Source organism: Babesia bigemina, assembly GCF_000981445.1.
Source record: "Babesia bigemina genome assembly Bbig001, chromosome : V".
NCBI lineage: Eukaryota > Apicomplexa > Aconoidasida > Piroplasmida > Babesiidae > Babesia > Babesia bigemina.
This window is the reverse complement of record NC_027220.1, coordinates 172,425-191,192: the sequence shown is the minus strand read 5'-3', so window position 1 is coordinate 191,192 and position 18,768 is coordinate 172,425. Positions and strand designations below refer to the sequence as shown.

Here is an 18,768-nt window from a genome sequence, read left to right as displayed (position 1 = left end):
GTCGCGCCTCACGGACAATCCACGTGATATCGCGCTGTAGCGTCTACATACATTCTGTTTCCATTCCCGTTTCTACATACTGAGCTATCGCTGCACTGCATTTTAAGGAGAGTTAGGACGTGTTGTTTCGTCGTGGCACGACTGGCGTGTTGTCTACACATATACGTTTTGCACCGATGGAAAGCGCTGGTGATCTACCGCAGCCGCAAGAAGGCATGTCGGAACCGTCGCCGGCTCCCACTGTGTACGAGGGGATGTCCGCCGACGAGCTGTACGAGTTGGGCAAGCGTAACTTCAAGGAGCTGCGGGACTACGCGGAGGCCGCCGAGTGCTTCTCGCGTTGTTTGGAGTTGAGGTTGTTGTGTGCGTTATAGATGTGCAACCCGCTCAGGAGCTCTGGGAACCCATTGGACCACCAGCTGCGTGAGTGCTACCTGTGGTACGCGGATTCCCTGCTGACCAAAGAGGAAGAGAGCCAGGCCATGTTCCCATCCGATATTGACGCAGGTCAGTTGGCGCTGCGAGATTCCCCACTCGCTGCAGGAACTGAGAGCGACCTTCCAACTGCGGAGAGCGTGTTGAAGGCCGCCACCGAGGAGGCGAGCGACGAAACGGTATGCCACCAGCCTTAATGAGGAATCCACAATTAACTTCAGCTGGCCTTCGAGGCGTTCCAGATCGCCCACGCATGCTACAGCGACTTCTTGAGCAGCTGCACGCTGCAGGGCGCCGAGCTGGAGAAGGAGGTGCTGGACGCATCGTACTGCCTCGTGCGGCTGGGTGACATGTTCTTCACCAACAACCAGTTCAAGGAGGCCGCTGAGGAGTACGAGCGCGCCGTGGAGCTGCGCCGCAAGTACCACTTGGGCGAGCGCCACCTTGCGTCGCTGTACGTGTCGTTGGCGCAGTGCCAGATGTTCAGCGGGAACTTGAGCGTGTCGCTGGGCACGTTCAACATGGTGAAGGAGCTGCTTGGGCGGCTTCTCGTGGGCGAGCTGGCCGAGGATGAACGCCAGCGTATGCAAGACACCCTGGAGGACGTCGACCTGCAGATCAACGACCTGCGTAAGCTGATCGACTCGACGCCTGCGCAAACAGCCCGTCCTGGCAGCCAGTGCGAGGCAGCATCTCTTGTGCCACAGACCACGGTACGTTGGCCGCAGCGCCTAGCTGACTCCTAATTTCAGGACACTTTCGACGAGCGTACTCTAGACACCGCTTCGAAGTCCGCCGTAATAAACGTCTCGGAGAATACGACGGGTTCCAAGCGTCGCATCGACATTTCTGGGATGTACAAATGATTTCAAGAAAAAATTCCGTGATCCTATTTTTTTTTCTTAGCTGGACATGCTTCACGTTGCCGCGCTGTCCCTACCGCGCAGCACGCCACTCTTTTCAGCTGGAATCCAGGAGCTGAAATTAATGTTAATTCGACGAGTTGAATCGGCTTTTGCCGATGTGTGATCGTTTGAGGGCTTGACTTGCGTCAGCCGCTGGGAGGGTGTGCCGGCTTCATGGACCGGTCCGGCAAAAGCGGTCTCGCGTTGGCCGGCGCGCTCTTGCCGGGCGGTGTAGAGGATGGTTCTTCGGTTGATTTCGGCCACGAAACCGTGTGGCAACGCGTTCAACGGCTAGGGCGTAACCAGGATCCGTTTGAACGGCCCGTGGCTGCCGAACCTACGCAGTCAGCCAGCAATGTGGATTTAAGTTTCTTCGGCGCCGACGTCCAAGCGCTGCTAGGCGCCCGCCACCACGTGGCCGAGACTGCGTTTAACAAGCGCGGCCAGTACGCCAGCGCGTACAAGCAAACCAAGAGGCTGAAGTGGTCCCCTGAGGACACTGAACGCTTCTACGATGCGGTCCGCAACTTCGGCTCCGACCTGCTCATGGTGCGGTCGCTTCTTCCGGAGTTCACCGACAAGCAGATTTACGACAAGTTTAAGTTGGAGGAGAAGCGCAACGGCGATAAGCTGAACGAGGCGCTGAACACGCCCACCAAGATCTCGTTGGAGCAGTTCGAGAGACGCAACGGCAAGATCGATCGCAGTCGTCACTACGACCCGAGCAAGGACCCCGTGCTGCTGCAGAAGCGCAGCCAGAAGACGAACCAGCTGGCGCTGCGCGTGCAGGTCGAGGACGACGAGCCGCGGGCGCTTCCGGACTCCTCCGAAGGCGCGCCCGGGCCCGTTCACGATTTGGATGCGGACACAGACGCGCCTGGATGCAACATTGTGGAGTTGTTCATGTGACAGCCGGCAGTGCCGTGCGCCTGCATACGGCACTCAACAGCATCTCAATTTAGTCATTATGCTCACCCAACCTCGCGCAGTACCAACTAAGTAACTCAACATGCAGCTGCTTTTATGGGTGAATACCGCTGGCCTTGCAGCGTGGCCGCTCAGCGGGTGAAGGTGAGGTCCTGTCTCAGTGACACCCAGCTGCCTTGGCATGCTCACTGTCGACTGGTTCATACGGTCACCACATACTACGACCAATGGCGTGGTCACACCGACAATAGAACAACCGTGGGAGTCAACAGTGTCAGTCGGTGTGACATCACGCCACTTGCACGAACATTTTCCTTCCATGAATACTGGAATTTAAAACACGATTAGTACATTACACGCTGTAGAGTTGCTCTTATCGCGTGGATTTTGTTTCCCCGCGCTGCCACGCAGCGGTTGCAGCGCTGGGCGCGTGTTGCCTCCTGTGCGGCTACAGCACCGGTCGCGTGACCAGCTGGCCCTCACAAGTCCACATGCACGAGCGTGAGTATCTCGGATATTTTGCACATGTATTCGTGGTGGCCCTTGATGAACTCTGTGGCATCGTAGTTCTCCACCTCAGATTCTACTGGTCTGAGCCCGGCGACGGGGAACCCGGCGTCGAGGTCGCGGTAGAGGTACCCCAAGAGCCAGTCATGCCTCGAGTATACGTTGATGAACCTGCCCGCGACGACACTCCGGCACTGCAGCCACTCTTCCGGCCCCGCCGTTGACGGGAGCCCCATGAGCACAACGTCCTTGACCAGGTTGAGCCTTTGTTTCTCCTTGAGTTTCAGCAGCGCGTGCACAATCACCTCCGCACCGACGCTGTACCCCACGAGGGAAATCGGCCTCTCTCCGACCGCGTTCCTGTCCATGATCGCCTGGGCAAGCGTCGCTCCGTAGTGCCTCGCCCTCTGCATCGCCAACGTCCACGTGTTGTCCAGGGGCTCCGCGAAGTGGATGAGCGGCAGCGGCCACTGTATGCCGCACGCGAGGTATTCGCCCTCCGTTTCTTTTTGCCAGAGCAGGGACGCACTCTGGGCAAACGGCTGCTCTTCCATCACGCTGAACATGTTCCCCAACGACTTGAGCAGCGTGGTCTCCCACTGCATGGCGTAGAAGTCACAGAGCGGGGCCCGCACAGCGTCCTCCCAGAGTGCCAGCATATCCACCTCTGGCGCCAGGCTGCCGCAGACCCCGATGCAGACTGAGAGTGACCTCCCCGACTGTTCGTTGATGTGGTGGAACGTGACGTCATCCTTTTTGGATTTCCACTTCGCCAGTCCGTTCGACCCCACCCCGAACACAGACGCCAGCAATTCAGCTTCCTCTGTGTTAGCCCAGAGCCCGGATACGCCGCCCCCACCAATGCCGAGCACGGCGAGACCGGCGGCGACGGCTGGTGTCGCCATCCCCGCGCTGACTGCGATGAGCGCGCCTCCACCTGCCGCCATGGCTGCTATTTTAATGTTCCTCGTGACCTTCTTCGTGGTGCCCGAGTTCGCCGTTGCGTGTATGGCGCTCACGATATCGGCTGCGATGTGGTTCTCGAGCGCCAGCACCGTGTGGGTGCTCATGCCCAGGGCGGCCGAGAACTCCTGGAAGAGCAGCTGCACCCGTGAGTCGTTGTACCCGCTCATGATGTACCCCGTCACCAGGCTGCGGAGCAGCACCGCGCAGCCGGGAACTGAGTCCAGCAGCAGTTCATCGTTCAGGCTGAAGTCAGTTTGAATTTCGGAATCGTCATCCTCAATCAACTCCTCCGCTCCGACGTGGTTCGAGTCATCTTCGGACTCGTCGACAACGACATCGGCCTGGTCTACTTCGTTCGACTCGCTGTGAGTCCTATTGCTCGAGTGCGAGCTTGTCTCCATGGCCCGCGACAGCACCCGGTTGATTTTTTTCGAGATGGTCCCCAGCAGGCCCTTTTCCGTTCGCCTGCTGGAGCGACTGCTCATCAGCGGGCTGTTGAGGTAGTTTTTCGCGTCCTCCACGCTCTTCTTGAATTCGCGGTCCAGCTCCGGCTGCATTTGCTCCAGCTGCTTGTGGATGTCATCGATGTGTTGTTGCTTCTTGGCCACCGCGCCAATGTCCACATTGAGTTCCTGTAGGGTGGTGTACTGGGTGACGGGCTTCATGATGGCGTCCAGCATCATGTCGGAGAGCCTGCACGGGTGTGGCCTCAGTTTGCGCGCAACTCACTTGAGCAGCTTGCCGATGCGCTTGAGTATGACGCTCCCCCATTTGATGAGATAGTCCTGATCTGAGTACCTGCTTTTTGCGATGTAGTCGACGACCAGCGCGACCAGCAAGGAGAGTATCGACGTCCTGAAGCTCTCGTGCAGCTCGCCTAGGAAGCCCACCCTGAACGGGATGTACTGCACTGAGTTGGCCGCGGACACTCCCTGCAACCTCTCCTTGTATCGCCTGCGCAATATGCGGTCGTCGGAGGGCCACCTACCGCTCTGAGAGCTCCTGTATGATTTGCTTGGAGTATGTGATTCGCGTGTTATTGAGAAATTCCGCATCCACGGCTTCCCTTTGCGGTTCAGCGTCCGAAGTGCCTATAAGCAGCTGCAGAGTCTTCGAGAGTGCGATGCTCTGCTCGCTTTCGAGGGGCTGCAATCCGACCTCTCCCTGCGCAATCATGCGTTCCATGCGCTTGGAGAAGGTAGTGGTTCCCTGGGAGAAATTATCCCGGCTACTGCTACCCCTCATTGTGAGTGGCTTTTGTTTTTTACCCAGACATTCCTTCTGCCGGTCGCGCTCGCGTGTGCTGCGCCGCGGTAAAATCGTACACACCACGGTCACTTTCAATCGATGCTTCGTCCAAAGTCCGGTCCGCGTCGCGCTGGACTTTTGGGTTTGAATCGCCGGCTGGGTTTGTTGCCACGCGTACTTCTCACATGCTGCAGCCAGGTCGTCTTCGCAGACTGCCGCGGTAGCGAACAACGCTTCTCAGCCAGCGACTCAGCCGGTGCGCTCAGTGCTCTGTAGGCGGTTATTGTCTAAGCCGGAAAGTTCTAAAGTCGTGCTGGTTGCCGAGCGCCTGCTGGCGGCCGCTTCCAACCGACGTCGTGAGCTGCTGCACTCCTTCGATAACCTGCTACGCGCAACGCTCCCGGGTTATAAGTTTTCCGGCCATGGAGTGCTCGAAGTGACGCATTCCGACGCCCTTTTCGAGCAGCACACTGCCGCGTTGTCCGAGACGTTCGGCGCGGGCAACGTCGTCCGCTTCCATGCCCATGGCGTAGACAGCTCCGAGGGGTCAGCGATTTTTCGCGGCAACATGGCAGACCGCGATGTCAACGTGCTAATCAATAGCGCCAAGTAGGTGTTTGCACTTCTCCTTTCCCCGTACTTGAGGTGTCGGTGGCACCGTCGGTGCTCCACAACCCCCCGTGATAGCGTTACTGTGCCTGCATGACGCCAGCGCCATACTCTGATTCCAAAGCAATGTTAGGTTTAAGGCAATGTCAAAATATCTAGAGCCCTTATCGAGGACAACTGGTAAGATTAGTCAGACGTTGATACTTTTGGAACCGCGAGTCTTGTGTGAGAAGTTAGTTGTTCCGTCGGCAGTCGTTGTTGTCCGCGGTTAGGTGGCGTACTTTTGCACCCACTCCCTAACAGTGGACTCGTATAATTTGCGATTTTGCTTGTACAGCTGGGCGATTTCCGGCACCAGGGGGTCGTCTGCTCGCCATGAGACCGATTAAAAAAACTCGTATAAATTGTCACGTATCGCACCCGCACGTTGCTATTAGACCTACCTGGATTGGGATCCGTCAGCAGCGACGATATGGACAGAAGGACCTTTGATATGGTCAGCGCTGGGCTCCACTGGTCCTTCAGTATATCCAGGCATATTGCTCCATTGTTGTTAATGTTGGGGTGGTATACCTTCGTAGTGAACGCCACCTGCGCGCGATTTGTCATCTGTAAAAAGCAAGGTGGACAGCATCGCGCCTTGGAGGGTGGGGATACAAGCGGCGCCCACGCCCAACACCGGTATGCCGCTGCGGCCGCCGAAACGCCAGTATGCTGGAGAGACGCCCAGAATAGACCTCATGGATGTGCGAGCGCGTCGTCTGGCATCGCTGCGCAGCCGCTTGCACTGGGCCGCTAACGCAGAGCAGGGCCATGACCGTACCTCAGCACGGCCACTTGCAACTATGCGGCCATTAGCAGAAAGCACTTCGTTAACCACATGCTCTTACGGCACTAGATACAACCGCAGACCTCGTTTGGAAGAGCGGCGCGCGTTCGACGGCACTTGGCCGACGACCACCCCGCCACGCGTCTCTGCGGCCAAAACTGAAACACGCCATGAAGCCCACCCGCAGGCCCTCCGTCTCCCACAGCCCCTTTTAGGCCTTATGAAGCGCCCGTGCTTACCTTCGGAGGCTTGAAGGGGTAGTCGCTTGGGAAGTGAATGTTGAGGAAGTACACGCCGTTTTGGTACAAGCTGCAGTCGATTGACGTCGCAATTCACCTATTTACTAACCTGTTGTGCGGGCCCATGATGGTGGCTTGCCAATGGAACATGTCATCGCCCACAGGACCGGCGCTGCAGTTGGTTGGTGGGTCCTTGGTCAGGTCGGCAAGTTCCTGCGTCCCGTGAGTTACCGATCTGAGGATCGTTACCTTGTGAATACGTTTCAGCGCCATCGTTAAAAATACTGTATTTGACAGCGGCCTGGGGGTACGGATCACCTGAGAAAATGAAGTGACTCACGGCAGGTTATCCAGCGCGTCCGCGTTGGGCATCCGCGCAGGCGGGGACATTTACGGGGTATAGATTTAGCGCGAAAAGCCAGGGCTATACTCCAGGCACTTTCTTTGTTTAACTGTGATCGGTTGCAGTGGGTTATTATTTGTGACATTCGTGATGTGTGGAACAAGGAAAAAACGTCCAATGTCCCAATTTATAAAAATTTGAGCACGTGTGACCGTGCTTCTACAATGCGAAACGCTTTTGCGCTAATTAATGCACGGTATAGCCACGCGTACCGTAAAATTTCTAGCTGCTCATAGCCAGCATCAGCGTGTTTACGCCGCGTCGCGTTACTTAGATGCTCCATCTCATCACCAGCTGAAAGCGCGTCGCGTTCGCATACACAGACAAACACCGACATGCTTATTTAGAAAGTTAGGCGTCTCTTTGGCGGAATCCTCATGCGAGTGGTGTGGAGGCGCGACTGCCTTCCACCGCCTCGGCGCCGACACCCTCAGCACGGTAGCAGTTATGCGCTCATGACGGCATGTGCGCAAGGTTTATTTAACACATCCGTCCGCTGGTAGTGGCAGGGGTCACGCTGTTCCGGTCCCCCCACGCGAGGTGGTGTCGCGTCACGTTCCAGCGGTCACCGCGCCCACCGCTCACTTTTTTTTGCCGGTGACATTATTTACTGTTAACAATGACGGAGGATTCGGCGTTGATTGAACGCATCAAAAATGTCTCGTTGGGTATGTTGGCGCGTCGTGGCGTCTAATTCTGCCGTAGACGGCCCGATGGGCAAGCTGAACGAATCGCAGCGCCAGACTGTGGAGAAGCTCCAGCGCCTTCAGGTGTGCTCGTGTGTGTGCCTGTGTACACGTTGCAGAAATCCCGCGATGAGTTGGACGTGGCCTACAACAAGGAGCTGAACGAGTTGCGCGCGAAGTACGACCTTTTGTTCCAGCCCATTTACGAGGAGCGCGAGAAGGTCCTGACCGCCCCCAGCGGCAACGAGAAGGGCACCCCGGCACTTCCGAAATTCTGGCTGACTGCGATGAAGAACAACAACACTCTGCGCTCGATCATCGAGTTCAGGGATGAGGCGGTGCTGGCGTATTTGTCTGACGTGAAGGCCGAGTTCCTGGAGCCGCTCAAGCAGGAGTCGTTCCGCATCAGCATGACGTTCGATGAGAACCCGTACTTCTCCAACAAGGTGCTGACCAAGCAGTACACCATGAAGGTGATCGACGGCGAGGTGGAGGCCCTCCTCCAGGGCACCGAGGCCACTGAGATCAACTGGTACCCCGACAAGGACGTGACCCGTCAGACCGTGACCAAGATCCAGAGGCACAAGCGCACTAAGGAGACCCGCACTAAAACCGAGGTCGAGGACCAGCCCAGCTTCTTCCGCTTCTTCACCACGCAGGAGGTGCCCACCAATGAGGCCCTTTCGCGTATGACCAAGCAGGAGATCGCAGAACTGGAGATGTACGTGGAGGAGGACTACGACATCGGTATTGTCATTAGGGTGAGTGCCCGTGAGTGTAGGTGTGTGACTTGTTTTCAGGACAAGCTGATCCCGGAGGCCATCTACTGGTACCTCGGCGTCGCAGAGGACGATGACATGGATGAAGATGACGACGACGATGAAGACGCCGAGAGCTATGGCAACTCCGATTCCAATTTCTCCGAATCCAATTGAGTGTCCGTATACCGTCTTGGGCCACCCGGTCACTGCGCGTCTTTACCCACGGGGACGTCAGGTCGACTCTCTTACCTACCCTCCATTAAGAAATTTTAATTTATCTAGCACGAAATGAGCGGGTACGTAACCAGTGCCGCCGTAATTGGCATGAAATTCGACGGCGGTGTGCTGCTGGCTGCCGACACCAAGTGTAGGTTCGGCGTCGTTGCTTTTGACACGCGTTTCAGACAGCTACGGGCGCCAGCACCGCGTGAGCTGCGCGCAGCGCATTCAGCAACTGTCCGGGGACACCATTTTCTGCACATCCGGGGATGTCGCGGACCAGCAGTACCTGACCAAGGTCCTGCAGGCTGCCGTCCGTCATGAGATGTTGGACCACAACAACGACGCCGCCAGCTGCAAGCTGGACGCCTCTGCGCTGCACACCTACCTGCATCGCCTCTTCTACTACCGGCGCTCGAAGATGGACCCGCTGTGCAACTCGGCCATCATCGCCGGCTACTCTGCTGGCGCTCCTTTCCTGGGTTACTGTGACATGTACGGCACGCAGTACACGGACGACTTCGTCGCTACAGGTGTGTGGAACAGCTGCGTGTGTTGGTCTTTGTTAACATTCGCTTATCTCGTGCCTTGCCCAGACCTACGGCGCTGCCAGAGTCGTGCTGCCCTTGCTCCCCCGTGCGTTACATCTTGGCGGTGACACGTGGTATCGTTCATATTCGGTTGCTGTAAGGCCTGGCGCGCTTTTATGAGGGCGTGTCGCAGCATAATTGTCTGTGTTGCAAGTTGCGACATTCCTTTCATCTTCTCACGCCGTTTGTTTGTGATTCGGAACATGTGTTGATTGCTTTGGGATACTACACGTTTGCTTGCCATGTTCCATGCTACCGGTTGCATCTATGGCGCCGCACGGCCATATCTTTTGCAGGGATGGGGAAGTACTTCGCCATTGGCCCTTTGAGGGAGCAGCACCGTGCCAACATGACCCGCGACGAAGCGCGCTTGCTGGCCATCGAGTGCATGAAACTTTTGTTTCTCCGTGACTGTTCTGCCGGAGACCGTATCCAGATCGCATACGTGACGGCTCGTGGTGTCGAGTTCGAGGAGCCAATGAAGCTCGAGGGCGAGTGGTACGTTCGTATGGCATCGGTCTGCACCTTTTACAGGCGTTTCGAGAAGTTCGTGGCTCCCACTAGCAAGATGGCCATAGCTGGATGCCAGTTCTGAGGCGGCATCGCGGCTGAATGCCTCGGGCCTGGCCGAACGGCACCGAGGCTGTTTTGTGCTTGGTGTAATCAACGCATTTAACGAATAGTTTATATGCCATTCTCGCCTACCCACTGAGTTCCGACTGTAAAAACTTCGTTCGCGGAGGCGGGGCTCCATCGCACGTGCCCTTGCAACAACCTGCTTGCCATGTACGGCGGAAACACACGAGCTGCTCGTAGGCGTCAGCTGAAAAATTTGCGCAGTGGACGCGTTCACGTACATCAACTGAGTGGTAAGGGCAATTGGAGCAGCCTGGCGCTGCGAGAGAGGCTAAGTTATGTTTTATGCAACATGTGCCACGATGACTACTATGTTACGGCAACGTTTCACGCGGATGATGGTAACTACCCGGCTGTTAAGCTCACATTTCTTCCATGGCATCGTCACATTTGGGTGCCAGGTAGAACCTCAGTTCACCGAGCACCTGCGCGTGCGGCGAGTCGTTGTCTCCCACGATGTCCTTGACGTCGTACCTGACTTCAATAGGCCGGTTCTGGCACAGCCCCAGCGTAACCACGTCACTAAGGCAGGAGCTCTGTATGCGATGACACATCTGGCGTTGGCGTGCCCTACCTTAGAGAACATGAGCAGGTACTTGGTCGCGTAGCCCTGTTTAATTGGGCGCCTGACCTTGACGCTCACTCCGCAGTCGGCTTCGTTGGTTGGAGGGCGGTTTTTGAGCACGATCTCTCCGTACCCGAGGTCGCCACGTGTGGCGAAGGAGACGGAGTTGACTGACACGTCGACTTTGATGGTGTCTGAGAACTCGTTCATCTGCTTGCAGATGTTTGCGAATTCCTTGGATCCCAGCGTGATCTCCGCATCGTAGCCTTCCATATTCTCCGGGATGCTGAGGGCATCCTGCTCGATGGACATGAGCTTCAGGGAGAAGCTCATGACACGTTCGTCGACTGCGCGGTGTGCGAGTGTGCAGGGGCACCGGCGACCTACCATTGTTCTCGAAGATGAAGGATATGATGTCCTTCTCTTCCTCACTCTGTATCAGCACCGAATCGTGGTTGCTGCAGGACTTGAAGGCCTTGGTTACGGAGTTGAGGTTGATGCCCAGCGCCCGCGGTCTGTCACAGCGGTACCGGCTGAAGCCACCTGCAAGTGTGATGAGTCGCTGGCTAACCACACACCCATTCGCCGGCTTATTAGCAGCTTACGACCGCCAATGACCCGCCGAGGTCGGCCACTTACTTTCGTGCAGCTTGAGGTGGATGAGCGCTACGTGGTTGCCGTCGAGGGCCTGGAGCGACATGCCCGTGGCGTCAAAGTCGACGTTTCCATCGCTGATGATGTCACGGATGCAGTCGAAAATGCGCCGGAGCACAACGGCGTGATTGAGCTTCAACTCCAACATCTTTATTGTGAGTGTACCGGGCGGTTAGTGCTGACACCATACAGGATTCCCACGCAGTGCGGCGGCTTTCGCTAGCGCTCGCCGCTGAGCGCTTTGCTGTCCTGACTACGTTTATACACTTATCCTTCCATTTCGCCTGCGATCCTTCGTGTGTGCATCGTGGCTGCCGCCGCGCTGCGTGTCTGCTCGACCCGTATCACAACCGTTCGCCCGCCCGTTCTCATTAAGCACCTCCGCATCACCGTTGGACCCCTTTCGGGCGCCATGAATTGCGGTGTGCAGTCGGGCGTGCCGTTTTCGAGCGGAATCTCTACGACATCGGCTTGCCGGCAGGCCCGTATGCCCGCCTCCGTGCTCCCTATCACTGCCACTAGCCACCCTAATTAATCGCACTTGGGTTTTACTCTCCTTATTTTTAGACAGGCCGTCTGGGAACACCATTTTGCGTAATAGCGTATCCGGATCCGTCACACTTCGTGACGCCAGGAACACGCAACCATGGAGGCCGTCGAGCACGTTCCTTTTGAGAAACGTGACCTAATTCTTGTCGCCCTGTTTTCCATCTTTTGCGGCATTTTGAAGGAGTGTGCAGCGTACTATTTCGTATACCGCCGGGCGGACTACCAGAAGAAGTTCGCCGAGGTCTGCGACCGTTATGAGGACTACCACAGGACTTACGTGATGTGTAGGTCGCCGGTTATGGCTACTAATCTGTGTGCAGTTGAGCCGCAGACAGCGCATCACAATTGCTTCCGTGCGGTCTCTCTCCGCCTTCTCGAAGCAACGAGGTAAGCTTCGCTCTATATCGCGTAATGCACCTACCCACGTGTTTCATTGGTGTACGGCGTCTATTGTCGCCTGCAATTGTGCGTTGCGGCTGGCTGCGCGTGCTGGACGGACAGCTCCGCATTCGCCGAATGTGTCTACAGGGCTCATCATAGTGTGACCTAGCGCCCCGGCGCAACCTTTGTGCAAATGCACGTGTGTCTACGTGCGTTATACGACATGCGTGACGTGTGCTGTGGGTTTAAATGATGTTGCGCGTGACCCGCAACATCGTCCTCTGACGAGGCAGGCGGTTTTCAATGTTCTCAGGGACCTGCGCAACCTCCAGACGTTTTACACCTTCATCACCAGCGTGATCTTCATGATTCTGATGTTGATGGTGATGAGCTATTTCGAGGGCTGCGTGGTTGCCAAGCTTCCCTTCGAGCCGGTGTGGCCGCTCTCCCTGTTCACGCTGGGCGACACCATGACCACCGACGTCACCAACTGCTCGGCGACGTGCATCTACACGATGCTCTCCATGGCTGTGAAGGACGGGATCCAGACTCTGTTGGGGTAGGTGACCTTTGGTGTTCGGTGTGACGCTTCGCAGCTACCGCTCTCCGATGACCACCTTCTCCGAGATGAGCGTGAAATCGGGCGCCGAGCAGTCCGAGTCGAAGTAGCGACCGAACAGTGCGCCGGCGGCGGCCTAATGTTAGTATAGATTTTGTCGGTGTCTACGTTGTGCTGGGTGTGCTCGCGCCTTCCAACGCCGCCGTGCGGCATCCCGCTCTCACTCACGGCCGCTGCGGACGGGCACTTTTTATAAAATGACACACACGATAGAGGTGTCTGACTTGGTCAAGATTGAGCGTGTGGGAATCCACTCGCACATTCGCGGCCTGGGCGTGGACGAGAACCTGAACGTGCAGTACCACGCCGATGGCCTGGTCGGCCAGGTCCAGGCGCGCCGCGCTGCAGGTACGCTGTGTTGTTAACGCGTAACGTTTGTCAGCGCTGGTGGTGAAGATGATGAAGAGCGGGGTGATCGGCGGGAGGGGCATTCTGCTGGCCGGCCAGCCCGGTAGCGGCAAGACCGCCATCGCGATCGCAATATCCAAGGCTCTGGGGGAGGTAAGTGGCGCTCCGCTGTCCTTCCACTCCGCTATGGGTGGCTAGCGTCGACGTTGTGGGACGTCTGTCTGCGTGACCCGTGTTCGCCGTCGTGTTTATCTTTCGATTGTGCCCACTCACACCTGTATTTTCTACTTGAGACTGGCATACAGCGATGTGCGTATCTGTTTTAAACGTATTTGTGGTGTTATGAATCTGTTACATCACTTGTATCGGTGGCCGCTAGGATCCATCACGTTGACATCGCTGTCCCAATTTGTCTTCAATGCACATCAATTGTGTTTCAGGACACTCCCTTCACCCACCTGAGCGCCTCCGAGGTGTACTCTATGGAGATCAGCAAGACGGAGTGCCTGCTGCAGGCGTTCCGGCGTTCCGTGGGCATCCGGGTCTCGGAGGAGACCGAGGTGATCGAGGGCGAGGTGTCCGAGATCGAGATTGACCGCTTCGCGAACCGCCAGGTCGACCCTTCGTCGTTCAGCTCAGCTCCCGTGACGGTGGGAAAGATGACGATCAAGACCACCGACATGGAGACGCTGTACGACATCGGCCACAAGCTCATCGAGGTGATGCGGCGCGAGAACATCACCGCCGGCGACGTCATCCAGATCGACAAGTCGTCCGGCACCGTGCGCAAGCTTGGCCGCACATTCTCTCGCTCTCGCGACTACGACGCCGTGGGCCCGAACGTGAAGTACGTGCCCTGCCCGTCGGGCGAGCTGCAGAAACGGCAAACCGTCACCCACACCGTGACGCTGCACGACATCGACGTGATAAACAGCCGCTCGCAGGGTTTCATGGCGCTCTTCGCTGGCGACACCGGGGAGATCGACAGCGAGGTTCGCAGTCAGATCGACGCCAAGATGCGCGAGTGGCAGGAGGACAACCGCGCCACGGTGATCCCCGGCGTGCTGTTCATTGACGAGGCGCACATGTTGGATCTGGAGTGCTTCACATTCCTGTCGCGACAGCTGGAGTCCGAGACGTGCCCGTTCGTGATCCTGGCGACCAACCGCGGCATCACCCACGTGCGCGGGACCAACTACAAATCGCCTCACGGCATCCCTCTGGATCTGCTCGACCGCCTGCTGATCATCCCCACGTTCCCCTTCCAGCCTGAAGACACTGAGAAGATCATATCGGAGCGCTCCGTCGAGGAGGACGTGGAGTTGGACGATGAGTCGCTGCAGCTGCTCTGCAAGATCGCAACGGAGACCTCGCTGCGCTACGCGCTGCAGCTGATCACTGCCGCTGACCTGATCCGTAGCCGTAGGCGCGGCGCCTCGGTGACTTCGTCCGACATTCGTCGTGCCTTCGGGCTGTTCGTGGACACGCGCCGCAGCATCAAGTACCTGATCGAGTACCGCAACGACTTCATGTTTTCGGAGATGCAGGACTCGGTCGCTGACGACCAGGCCGAGACCCCCTCCGAGATGCAGGTTGATAAGGAATCCGACGACGACGCATCCTGATCACCTGCCGATCGCATTGCGTCCTCGCAGACGGCCAGCCAGCGCGGCCCTATGGTCTACATGCCATTCTGCTCGCACGCCGCCAAGCGACCCGGCCGCCGGATGCGCGGCTCGCAGGTTCGCACCCGGCGGAGGCAACCTCATAATCGGGGCTGCCCACGCCCACGTCAACCAGTCGGCGGGCGCTTTCGCCCCGGGCGTAACAGTGCCATCAAACAGTGTTATACTTTATGTGCACATTAGAAGTACAGTTCCGATTAGTGGGCCAGCTTGACGCCTTCGAAGGACTGGAGGTTCCTGAACTCCGGCGGTATGTAGTCCTCCGGGTTGATGTGAGGGTTGCGCCACTTGTTCGTGCGCCTCGCCTCGCAGTACTGCTGGTAGGCGTGGTGGTTGATCTGCGGCCCGACCTGGTGCCACACGAAGTGCTTGAAGTAGTCCTCCACCGGTATCGCGGGCTCAATGGGCTCGCGGTGGTTCCTCCATACGCCCTCCGCCCAGACGAAAATGAAGGGCGCGATGAATCCGATGTAGATGGTGAGCAGGCACGTGATTCTGTGCTTGCCGGACATCCATATTTCGGAGAGCGTGAACTTCTTCTGGTAGTCCGTGGAGTCGAAGAACTTGGCCAGTTCGTCCTCGTTGAATGCGTGCACCTGAGGCAGGCGGTACGAGAACCTGTCGTACCCTCCGTTCATGGGATACCGCACGGTACGCAGCGACTCCCAGTTGTTCTCCACGGTCTTGGCCGAATCCAGGCCGTGGTACATGCGTTCTCCTTCTATTTTCGGGAGTTCGTAGCCTGCGTGCCATGAAGGGACGCCTGTGAAAGGGCGCGCTGACCCGAGCCGCACGCTTAAACCACGCAAACAGCGGTACGCACACGTCACAAACTGCCATACGCAACCAATGTACATGCAACTTCCAACAGAAGCATCGAAAGCTGAGGCACTGGGCAAGCGCGTCGCGGAGGCCCGGCAGCGCTCGTCATCCCACGGCAACAGCGACGCAACCGCACCAACTTCATATTGTACACCCCGCTAACCTTTCTGTATAGCGCGTTTGAGGCGCCTGTTGTCGTTTTCCAGGGCCTCCTCAACCGATGGGTGGTAGACCACACCAGCTCCGGGCTTGAAGCCGACGAGCGGGCTGATGCGGCATATGCGCAACGCTCTGGTTATATTCAAGGCCATTTCAACTTGCCATTGGTGGTGTATCGACGGCCGTCCGGCTGAGCTTCGCCGCCTTTCCCCCATGCCGCGCCGTCGCGTTTTCGAGGGGAACCGTGGTGGCGCCTCAGTACCCCGCCATCAGATACGTCATGTTACGCGTGTGTTTACACAGTGGTATTTAGATTGTACATTTCATTGGAGCCCCAAACGTTGTAGATTTCTCCGCCAGCCAGGCTGCCACCCTCGTCGGCGGCACTGGAATTCGTTGCTTCCTGAACCGTCCTCAACGGAAAATGCACGGCTATGCCGTGGCACAGTGGTGAGCTATATCAGCGCGTCGCGCTGGTAATCGGCCGACGCCGCTGGCCGCGAACGCAGGCAATATACCGTTGACACCGTGCGACGACACAACACCCGACCCAAGCATCTTATTACGAAAAATTAGTTGCAGTTGTGAGTCACTGTCGATCTGCTAGTACAACAAAACGTATCTGCGCAGAACTAGTGCGCATAGCATAAGGGCGCCTTGCACCGGCTGGCCGGAACGGGCTTTCAGGCAGTAGTGTGTCCCGCCTTTCGTGCCACGCAGGCTTTCGCGTCGATTCCACATCTTGGACAGATTCCACGCCTTCCCTATATCCTAGAGGCAGTTGCCGGTTGCACGACGAGGGTTGCCATTAGGGCAACCGTTGATTTTCAAACATTAAACACGCAATATATCCGTTCGCAACGGCCAATCCTATTAGGCAGCCAATCCTGCCTTTGCTGCAGCAGCTGCTTGTGCTGCAGCGTCACCGAGACCTGCCCCTGCCTCACCAAGAGTCTGTGCAGCCTGTGCTCCCATTTCTCCTGCCTTAGCTGCTGCTGCAGCGGCCGCCGCGGCTGCCGCATTGTGGTCAGGGAACGCCGTGACAATCACAGTCGACAAGAAACCACCAATGGCGCACAGGAAGGAGACAATAATCCTGAAGACCGTGGTGGTGGACACGACGACCTCCTGCTCGAGCTGGGGTGGCAGCTCGCCTTCGATGCTCTTGTCGGAGAACGAGTTGCAGTATCCACCGACAGCTCCGAAGGTGATGACACCGATGGTGATGACGACGATGTTGCCCATGAAGACGTTGTCGTGGTAGATGGTGCACATGACGAGGAACCCGGCGGTGCCAAGGTTGCTGATGACCAGGGCGATGATCCTGTTGAGTGTGTTGCAGGGCAGCCACTTGTTGTCGACGAAGACGGCGACACCACGTCCGAAGGTCTCACTGATCTGGAAGACACCGATGAGCATGACCCTGCGGCCGACGTCCATCTTCATGGCGCTGGGGATGATACCCGGGTAGAAGGAGAGCAGCGTGATGTAGCTGATGCACTCGATGAGGACGATCTTCCAGGCGTGCCTGAGACCCTTGATGGCCGACCTGAAGGTGCACTTGACGGTGCTGATACCGTCCAGCTTGATCTGCTCGTAGTGCTTCCTGATGGGCTCCCTGGTGAGGTAGATCATCATGTTGGTGGCGCTGACCGCGGACATGAGGGCGAGGAATCCCAACATCCACGACATCAATCCCTTGACGCTGTCAGCGTCATGGCCGGTGTAGTACGTGGTCCTCAGGATGGTGGAGAAGACGAACGGAAGGACACCACCAAGGGCGTAACCGAAGGTGAAGGGTCCGAGGTTGTTGACGGGTCCGAAGGCGGCGACGGCGAAAGAGGCAATACCGTTGCAACCGAAGACGAGACCGATGAAGCCGACAACCGCCAGGTAGGCGTACTTGCCCGACTCACCCGTCATCGTCTGCAGGACGACGATCTGGGCGATGCTCCCCACCGCCTGCATGAACGAGACGACGACCGTCAACCAGGGCCTGACGGCGTTGGACCAGAAGACGATGATGTTGAAGAGGCACGAGGCGCCCTCGAGGAGGTACACGACCGTGCCGGCGATGTTGCTGACCTTGAGCGCGTCAGAAGCCATACCACCAAGCATAAAGGAGCTGTGCACGGCCAGCAGCACACAGAATCCCTGGATGATGCATGACACCATGGAGTAGGTGAGCATTCCGGGGCTGATGTCCTCCTTGGGGGATGAGGACCCGGACTTCTTTTCGACGAGGGTTTCGCCCGAGGGCATGTCTACAGCAGCCATAGAGCCTTCCATTGCGGTGGCCTGTGGGTCGCGTGAGCGTTCGGCAAATCAGGTGAGATTCTAGCAACTACGTCGCGCTGCGAGTGTGCACAGCCGTCTTGCGCACGCGAACGTAACGTCGGCGGCAACCTCACATTCGTGTGCGGATCTATAAACTGTGTGCAGTCGTTGGGCTCGAACGCCCTTAACTCGCTGGATTCCAGCAAGGCAGCCGCTTTGGAGGCTGCGGCCGGGCTGTACACGACGGTGGTAATTACTGGCTGCAGGGAACGGGGTGGCTGGGCGTATTGTCTACTTTGGCGGCGTGATTTCGGATAGGGCAGCGGCGCGCGCCCGACTCACGGAAGAAAAAGACACGTCCGCTTTGGCTACGCCGCGTCACGGGCTGCATTCTAATTGTCTGTCCACTAATAGGAATTACTGTATGCAATTTCGGTCCTCGCCATCCCGCTGCCTACGGCCGTCAACGACGCTCCTCTGTATGTGCGCAGCGTGATTGTCTTGCACTCGGTGTCCAACTTACGCGTCATTCGGGTGGCATCAAATCTTCATATCTGTCGATATACCTTACCATACATACGCCAGCGCGGCCGCAGACGCCCACGCGCGCGCTCAGCGGGGCTTCAGAGCCTTCTCCTCATGGTACCACGCCTCTTACGGCACATTTAAATTTCGGTTTGCGATGCCTTGGCATGGGCTAGAAATGCCGCTTGCCGGAGTAGAGGCCTGAGCGCGAGTCGTCCAGGCCT

At 57.5% G+C, this 18,768-nt stretch overlaps 11 protein-coding genes across 11 annotated transcripts; 6 read left to right on the top strand and 5 right to left on the bottom strand.

Annotated features, from left to right (window-relative positions):
* Nucleotides 1–176: 176 nt before the first annotated feature.
* BBBOND_0404850 (hypothetical protein, conserved) lies at nucleotides 177–1,301 on the top strand (the record flags this gene model as incomplete). Its single annotated transcript, XM_012914732.1, has 5 exons — nucleotides 177–355; nucleotides 392–507; nucleotides 544–614; nucleotides 657–1,148; nucleotides 1,188–1,301. 5 exons carry the CDS (start codon nucleotides 177–179, stop codon nucleotides 1,299–1,301), a joined length of 972 nt encoding a protein of 323 aa, XP_012770186.1.
* A 213-nt stretch (nucleotides 1,302–1,514) lies between these two features.
* On the top strand, nucleotides 1,515–2,249 carry BBBOND_0404840 (-Transcription factor TFIIIB component B; the record flags this gene model as incomplete). The annotated part of the gene is made up of 1 exon (XM_012914731.1): nucleotides 1,515–2,249. The coding sequence occupies one exon, from the start codon at nucleotides 1,515–1,517 to the stop codon at nucleotides 2,247–2,249; it is 735 nt and encodes a 244-aa protein (XP_012770185.1).
* A 497-nt stretch (nucleotides 2,250–2,746) lies between these two features.
* On the bottom strand, nucleotides 2,747–4,985 carry BBBOND_0404830 (-Transmembrane and coiled-coil domain-containing protein 4; the record flags this gene model as incomplete). The annotated part of the gene is made up of 3 exons (XM_012914730.1): nucleotides 2,747–4,433; nucleotides 4,470–4,694; nucleotides 4,729–4,985. 3 exons carry the CDS (start codon nucleotides 4,983–4,985, stop codon nucleotides 2,747–2,749), a joined length of 2,169 nt encoding a protein of 722 aa, XP_012770184.1.
* An 880-nt stretch (nucleotides 4,986–5,865) lies between these two features.
* Nucleotides 5,866–6,938, bottom strand: BBBOND_0404820 (ubiquitin-conjugating enzyme E2, putative; the record flags this gene model as incomplete). Its single annotated transcript, XM_012914729.1, has 5 exons — nucleotides 5,866–5,963; nucleotides 6,041–6,188; nucleotides 6,608–6,634; nucleotides 6,666–6,735; nucleotides 6,775–6,938. 5 exons carry the CDS (start codon nucleotides 6,936–6,938, stop codon nucleotides 5,866–5,868), a joined length of 507 nt encoding a protein of 168 aa, XP_012770183.1.
* Nucleotides 6,939–7,687: 749 nt separating this feature from the next.
* BBBOND_0404810 (nucleosome assembly protein 1, putative) lies at nucleotides 7,688–8,689 on the top strand (the record flags this gene model as incomplete). Its single annotated transcript, XM_012914728.1, has 4 exons — nucleotides 7,688–7,736; nucleotides 7,774–7,838; nucleotides 7,874–8,515; nucleotides 8,555–8,689. 4 exons carry the CDS (start codon nucleotides 7,688–7,690, stop codon nucleotides 8,687–8,689), a joined length of 891 nt encoding a protein of 296 aa, XP_012770182.1.
* A 150-nt stretch (nucleotides 8,690–8,839) lies between these two features.
* On the top strand, nucleotides 8,840–9,919 carry BBBOND_0404805 (hypothetical protein, conserved; the record flags this gene model as incomplete). Its single annotated transcript, XM_012914727.1, has 3 exons — nucleotides 8,840–8,859; nucleotides 8,882–9,267; nucleotides 9,621–9,919. The coding sequence occupies 3 exons, from the start codon at nucleotides 8,840–8,842 to the stop codon at nucleotides 9,917–9,919; spliced, it is 705 nt and encodes a 234-aa protein (XP_012770181.1).
* Nucleotides 9,920–10,322: 403 nt separating this feature from the next.
* BBBOND_0404800 (proliferating cell nuclear antigen 1, putative) lies at nucleotides 10,323–11,327 on the bottom strand (the record flags this gene model as incomplete). The annotated part of the gene is made up of 4 exons (XM_012914726.1): nucleotides 10,323–10,496; nucleotides 10,535–10,872; nucleotides 10,913–11,068; nucleotides 11,165–11,327. 4 exons carry the CDS (start codon nucleotides 11,325–11,327, stop codon nucleotides 10,323–10,325), a joined length of 831 nt encoding a protein of 276 aa, XP_012770180.1.
* Nucleotides 11,328–11,825: 498 nt separating this feature from the next.
* On the top strand, nucleotides 11,826–12,778 carry BBBOND_0404790 (-Transmembrane and coiled-coil domains protein 1; the record flags this gene model as incomplete). The annotated part of the gene is made up of 4 exons (XM_012914725.1): nucleotides 11,826–12,012; nucleotides 12,049–12,115; nucleotides 12,423–12,668; nucleotides 12,706–12,778. 4 exons carry the CDS (start codon nucleotides 11,826–11,828, stop codon nucleotides 12,776–12,778), a joined length of 573 nt encoding a protein of 190 aa, XP_012770179.1.
* A 147-nt stretch (nucleotides 12,779–12,925) lies between these two features.
* On the top strand, nucleotides 12,926–14,701 carry BBBOND_0404780 (RuvB-like 2 DNA helicase, putative; the record flags this gene model as incomplete). Its single annotated transcript, XM_012914724.1, has 3 exons — nucleotides 12,926–13,076; nucleotides 13,111–13,229; nucleotides 13,517–14,701. The coding sequence occupies 3 exons, from the start codon at nucleotides 12,926–12,928 to the stop codon at nucleotides 14,699–14,701; spliced, it is 1,455 nt and encodes a 484-aa protein (XP_012770178.1).
* Nucleotides 14,702–14,958: 257 nt separating this feature from the next.
* On the bottom strand, nucleotides 14,959–15,894 carry BBBOND_0404770 (hypothetical protein, conserved; the record flags this gene model as incomplete). Its single annotated transcript, XM_012914723.1, has 2 exons — nucleotides 14,959–15,503; nucleotides 15,747–15,894. The coding sequence occupies 2 exons, from the start codon at nucleotides 15,892–15,894 to the stop codon at nucleotides 14,959–14,961; spliced, it is 693 nt and encodes a 230-aa protein (XP_012770177.1).
* A 721-nt stretch (nucleotides 15,895–16,615) lies between these two features.
* Nucleotides 16,616–18,031, bottom strand: BBBOND_0404760 (hypothetical protein, conserved; the record flags this gene model as incomplete). Its single annotated transcript, XM_012914722.1, has 1 exon — nucleotides 16,616–18,031. One exon carries the CDS (start codon nucleotides 18,029–18,031, stop codon nucleotides 16,616–16,618), a length of 1,416 nt encoding a protein of 471 aa, XP_012770176.1.
* Nucleotides 18,032–18,768: the final 737 nt, after the last annotated feature.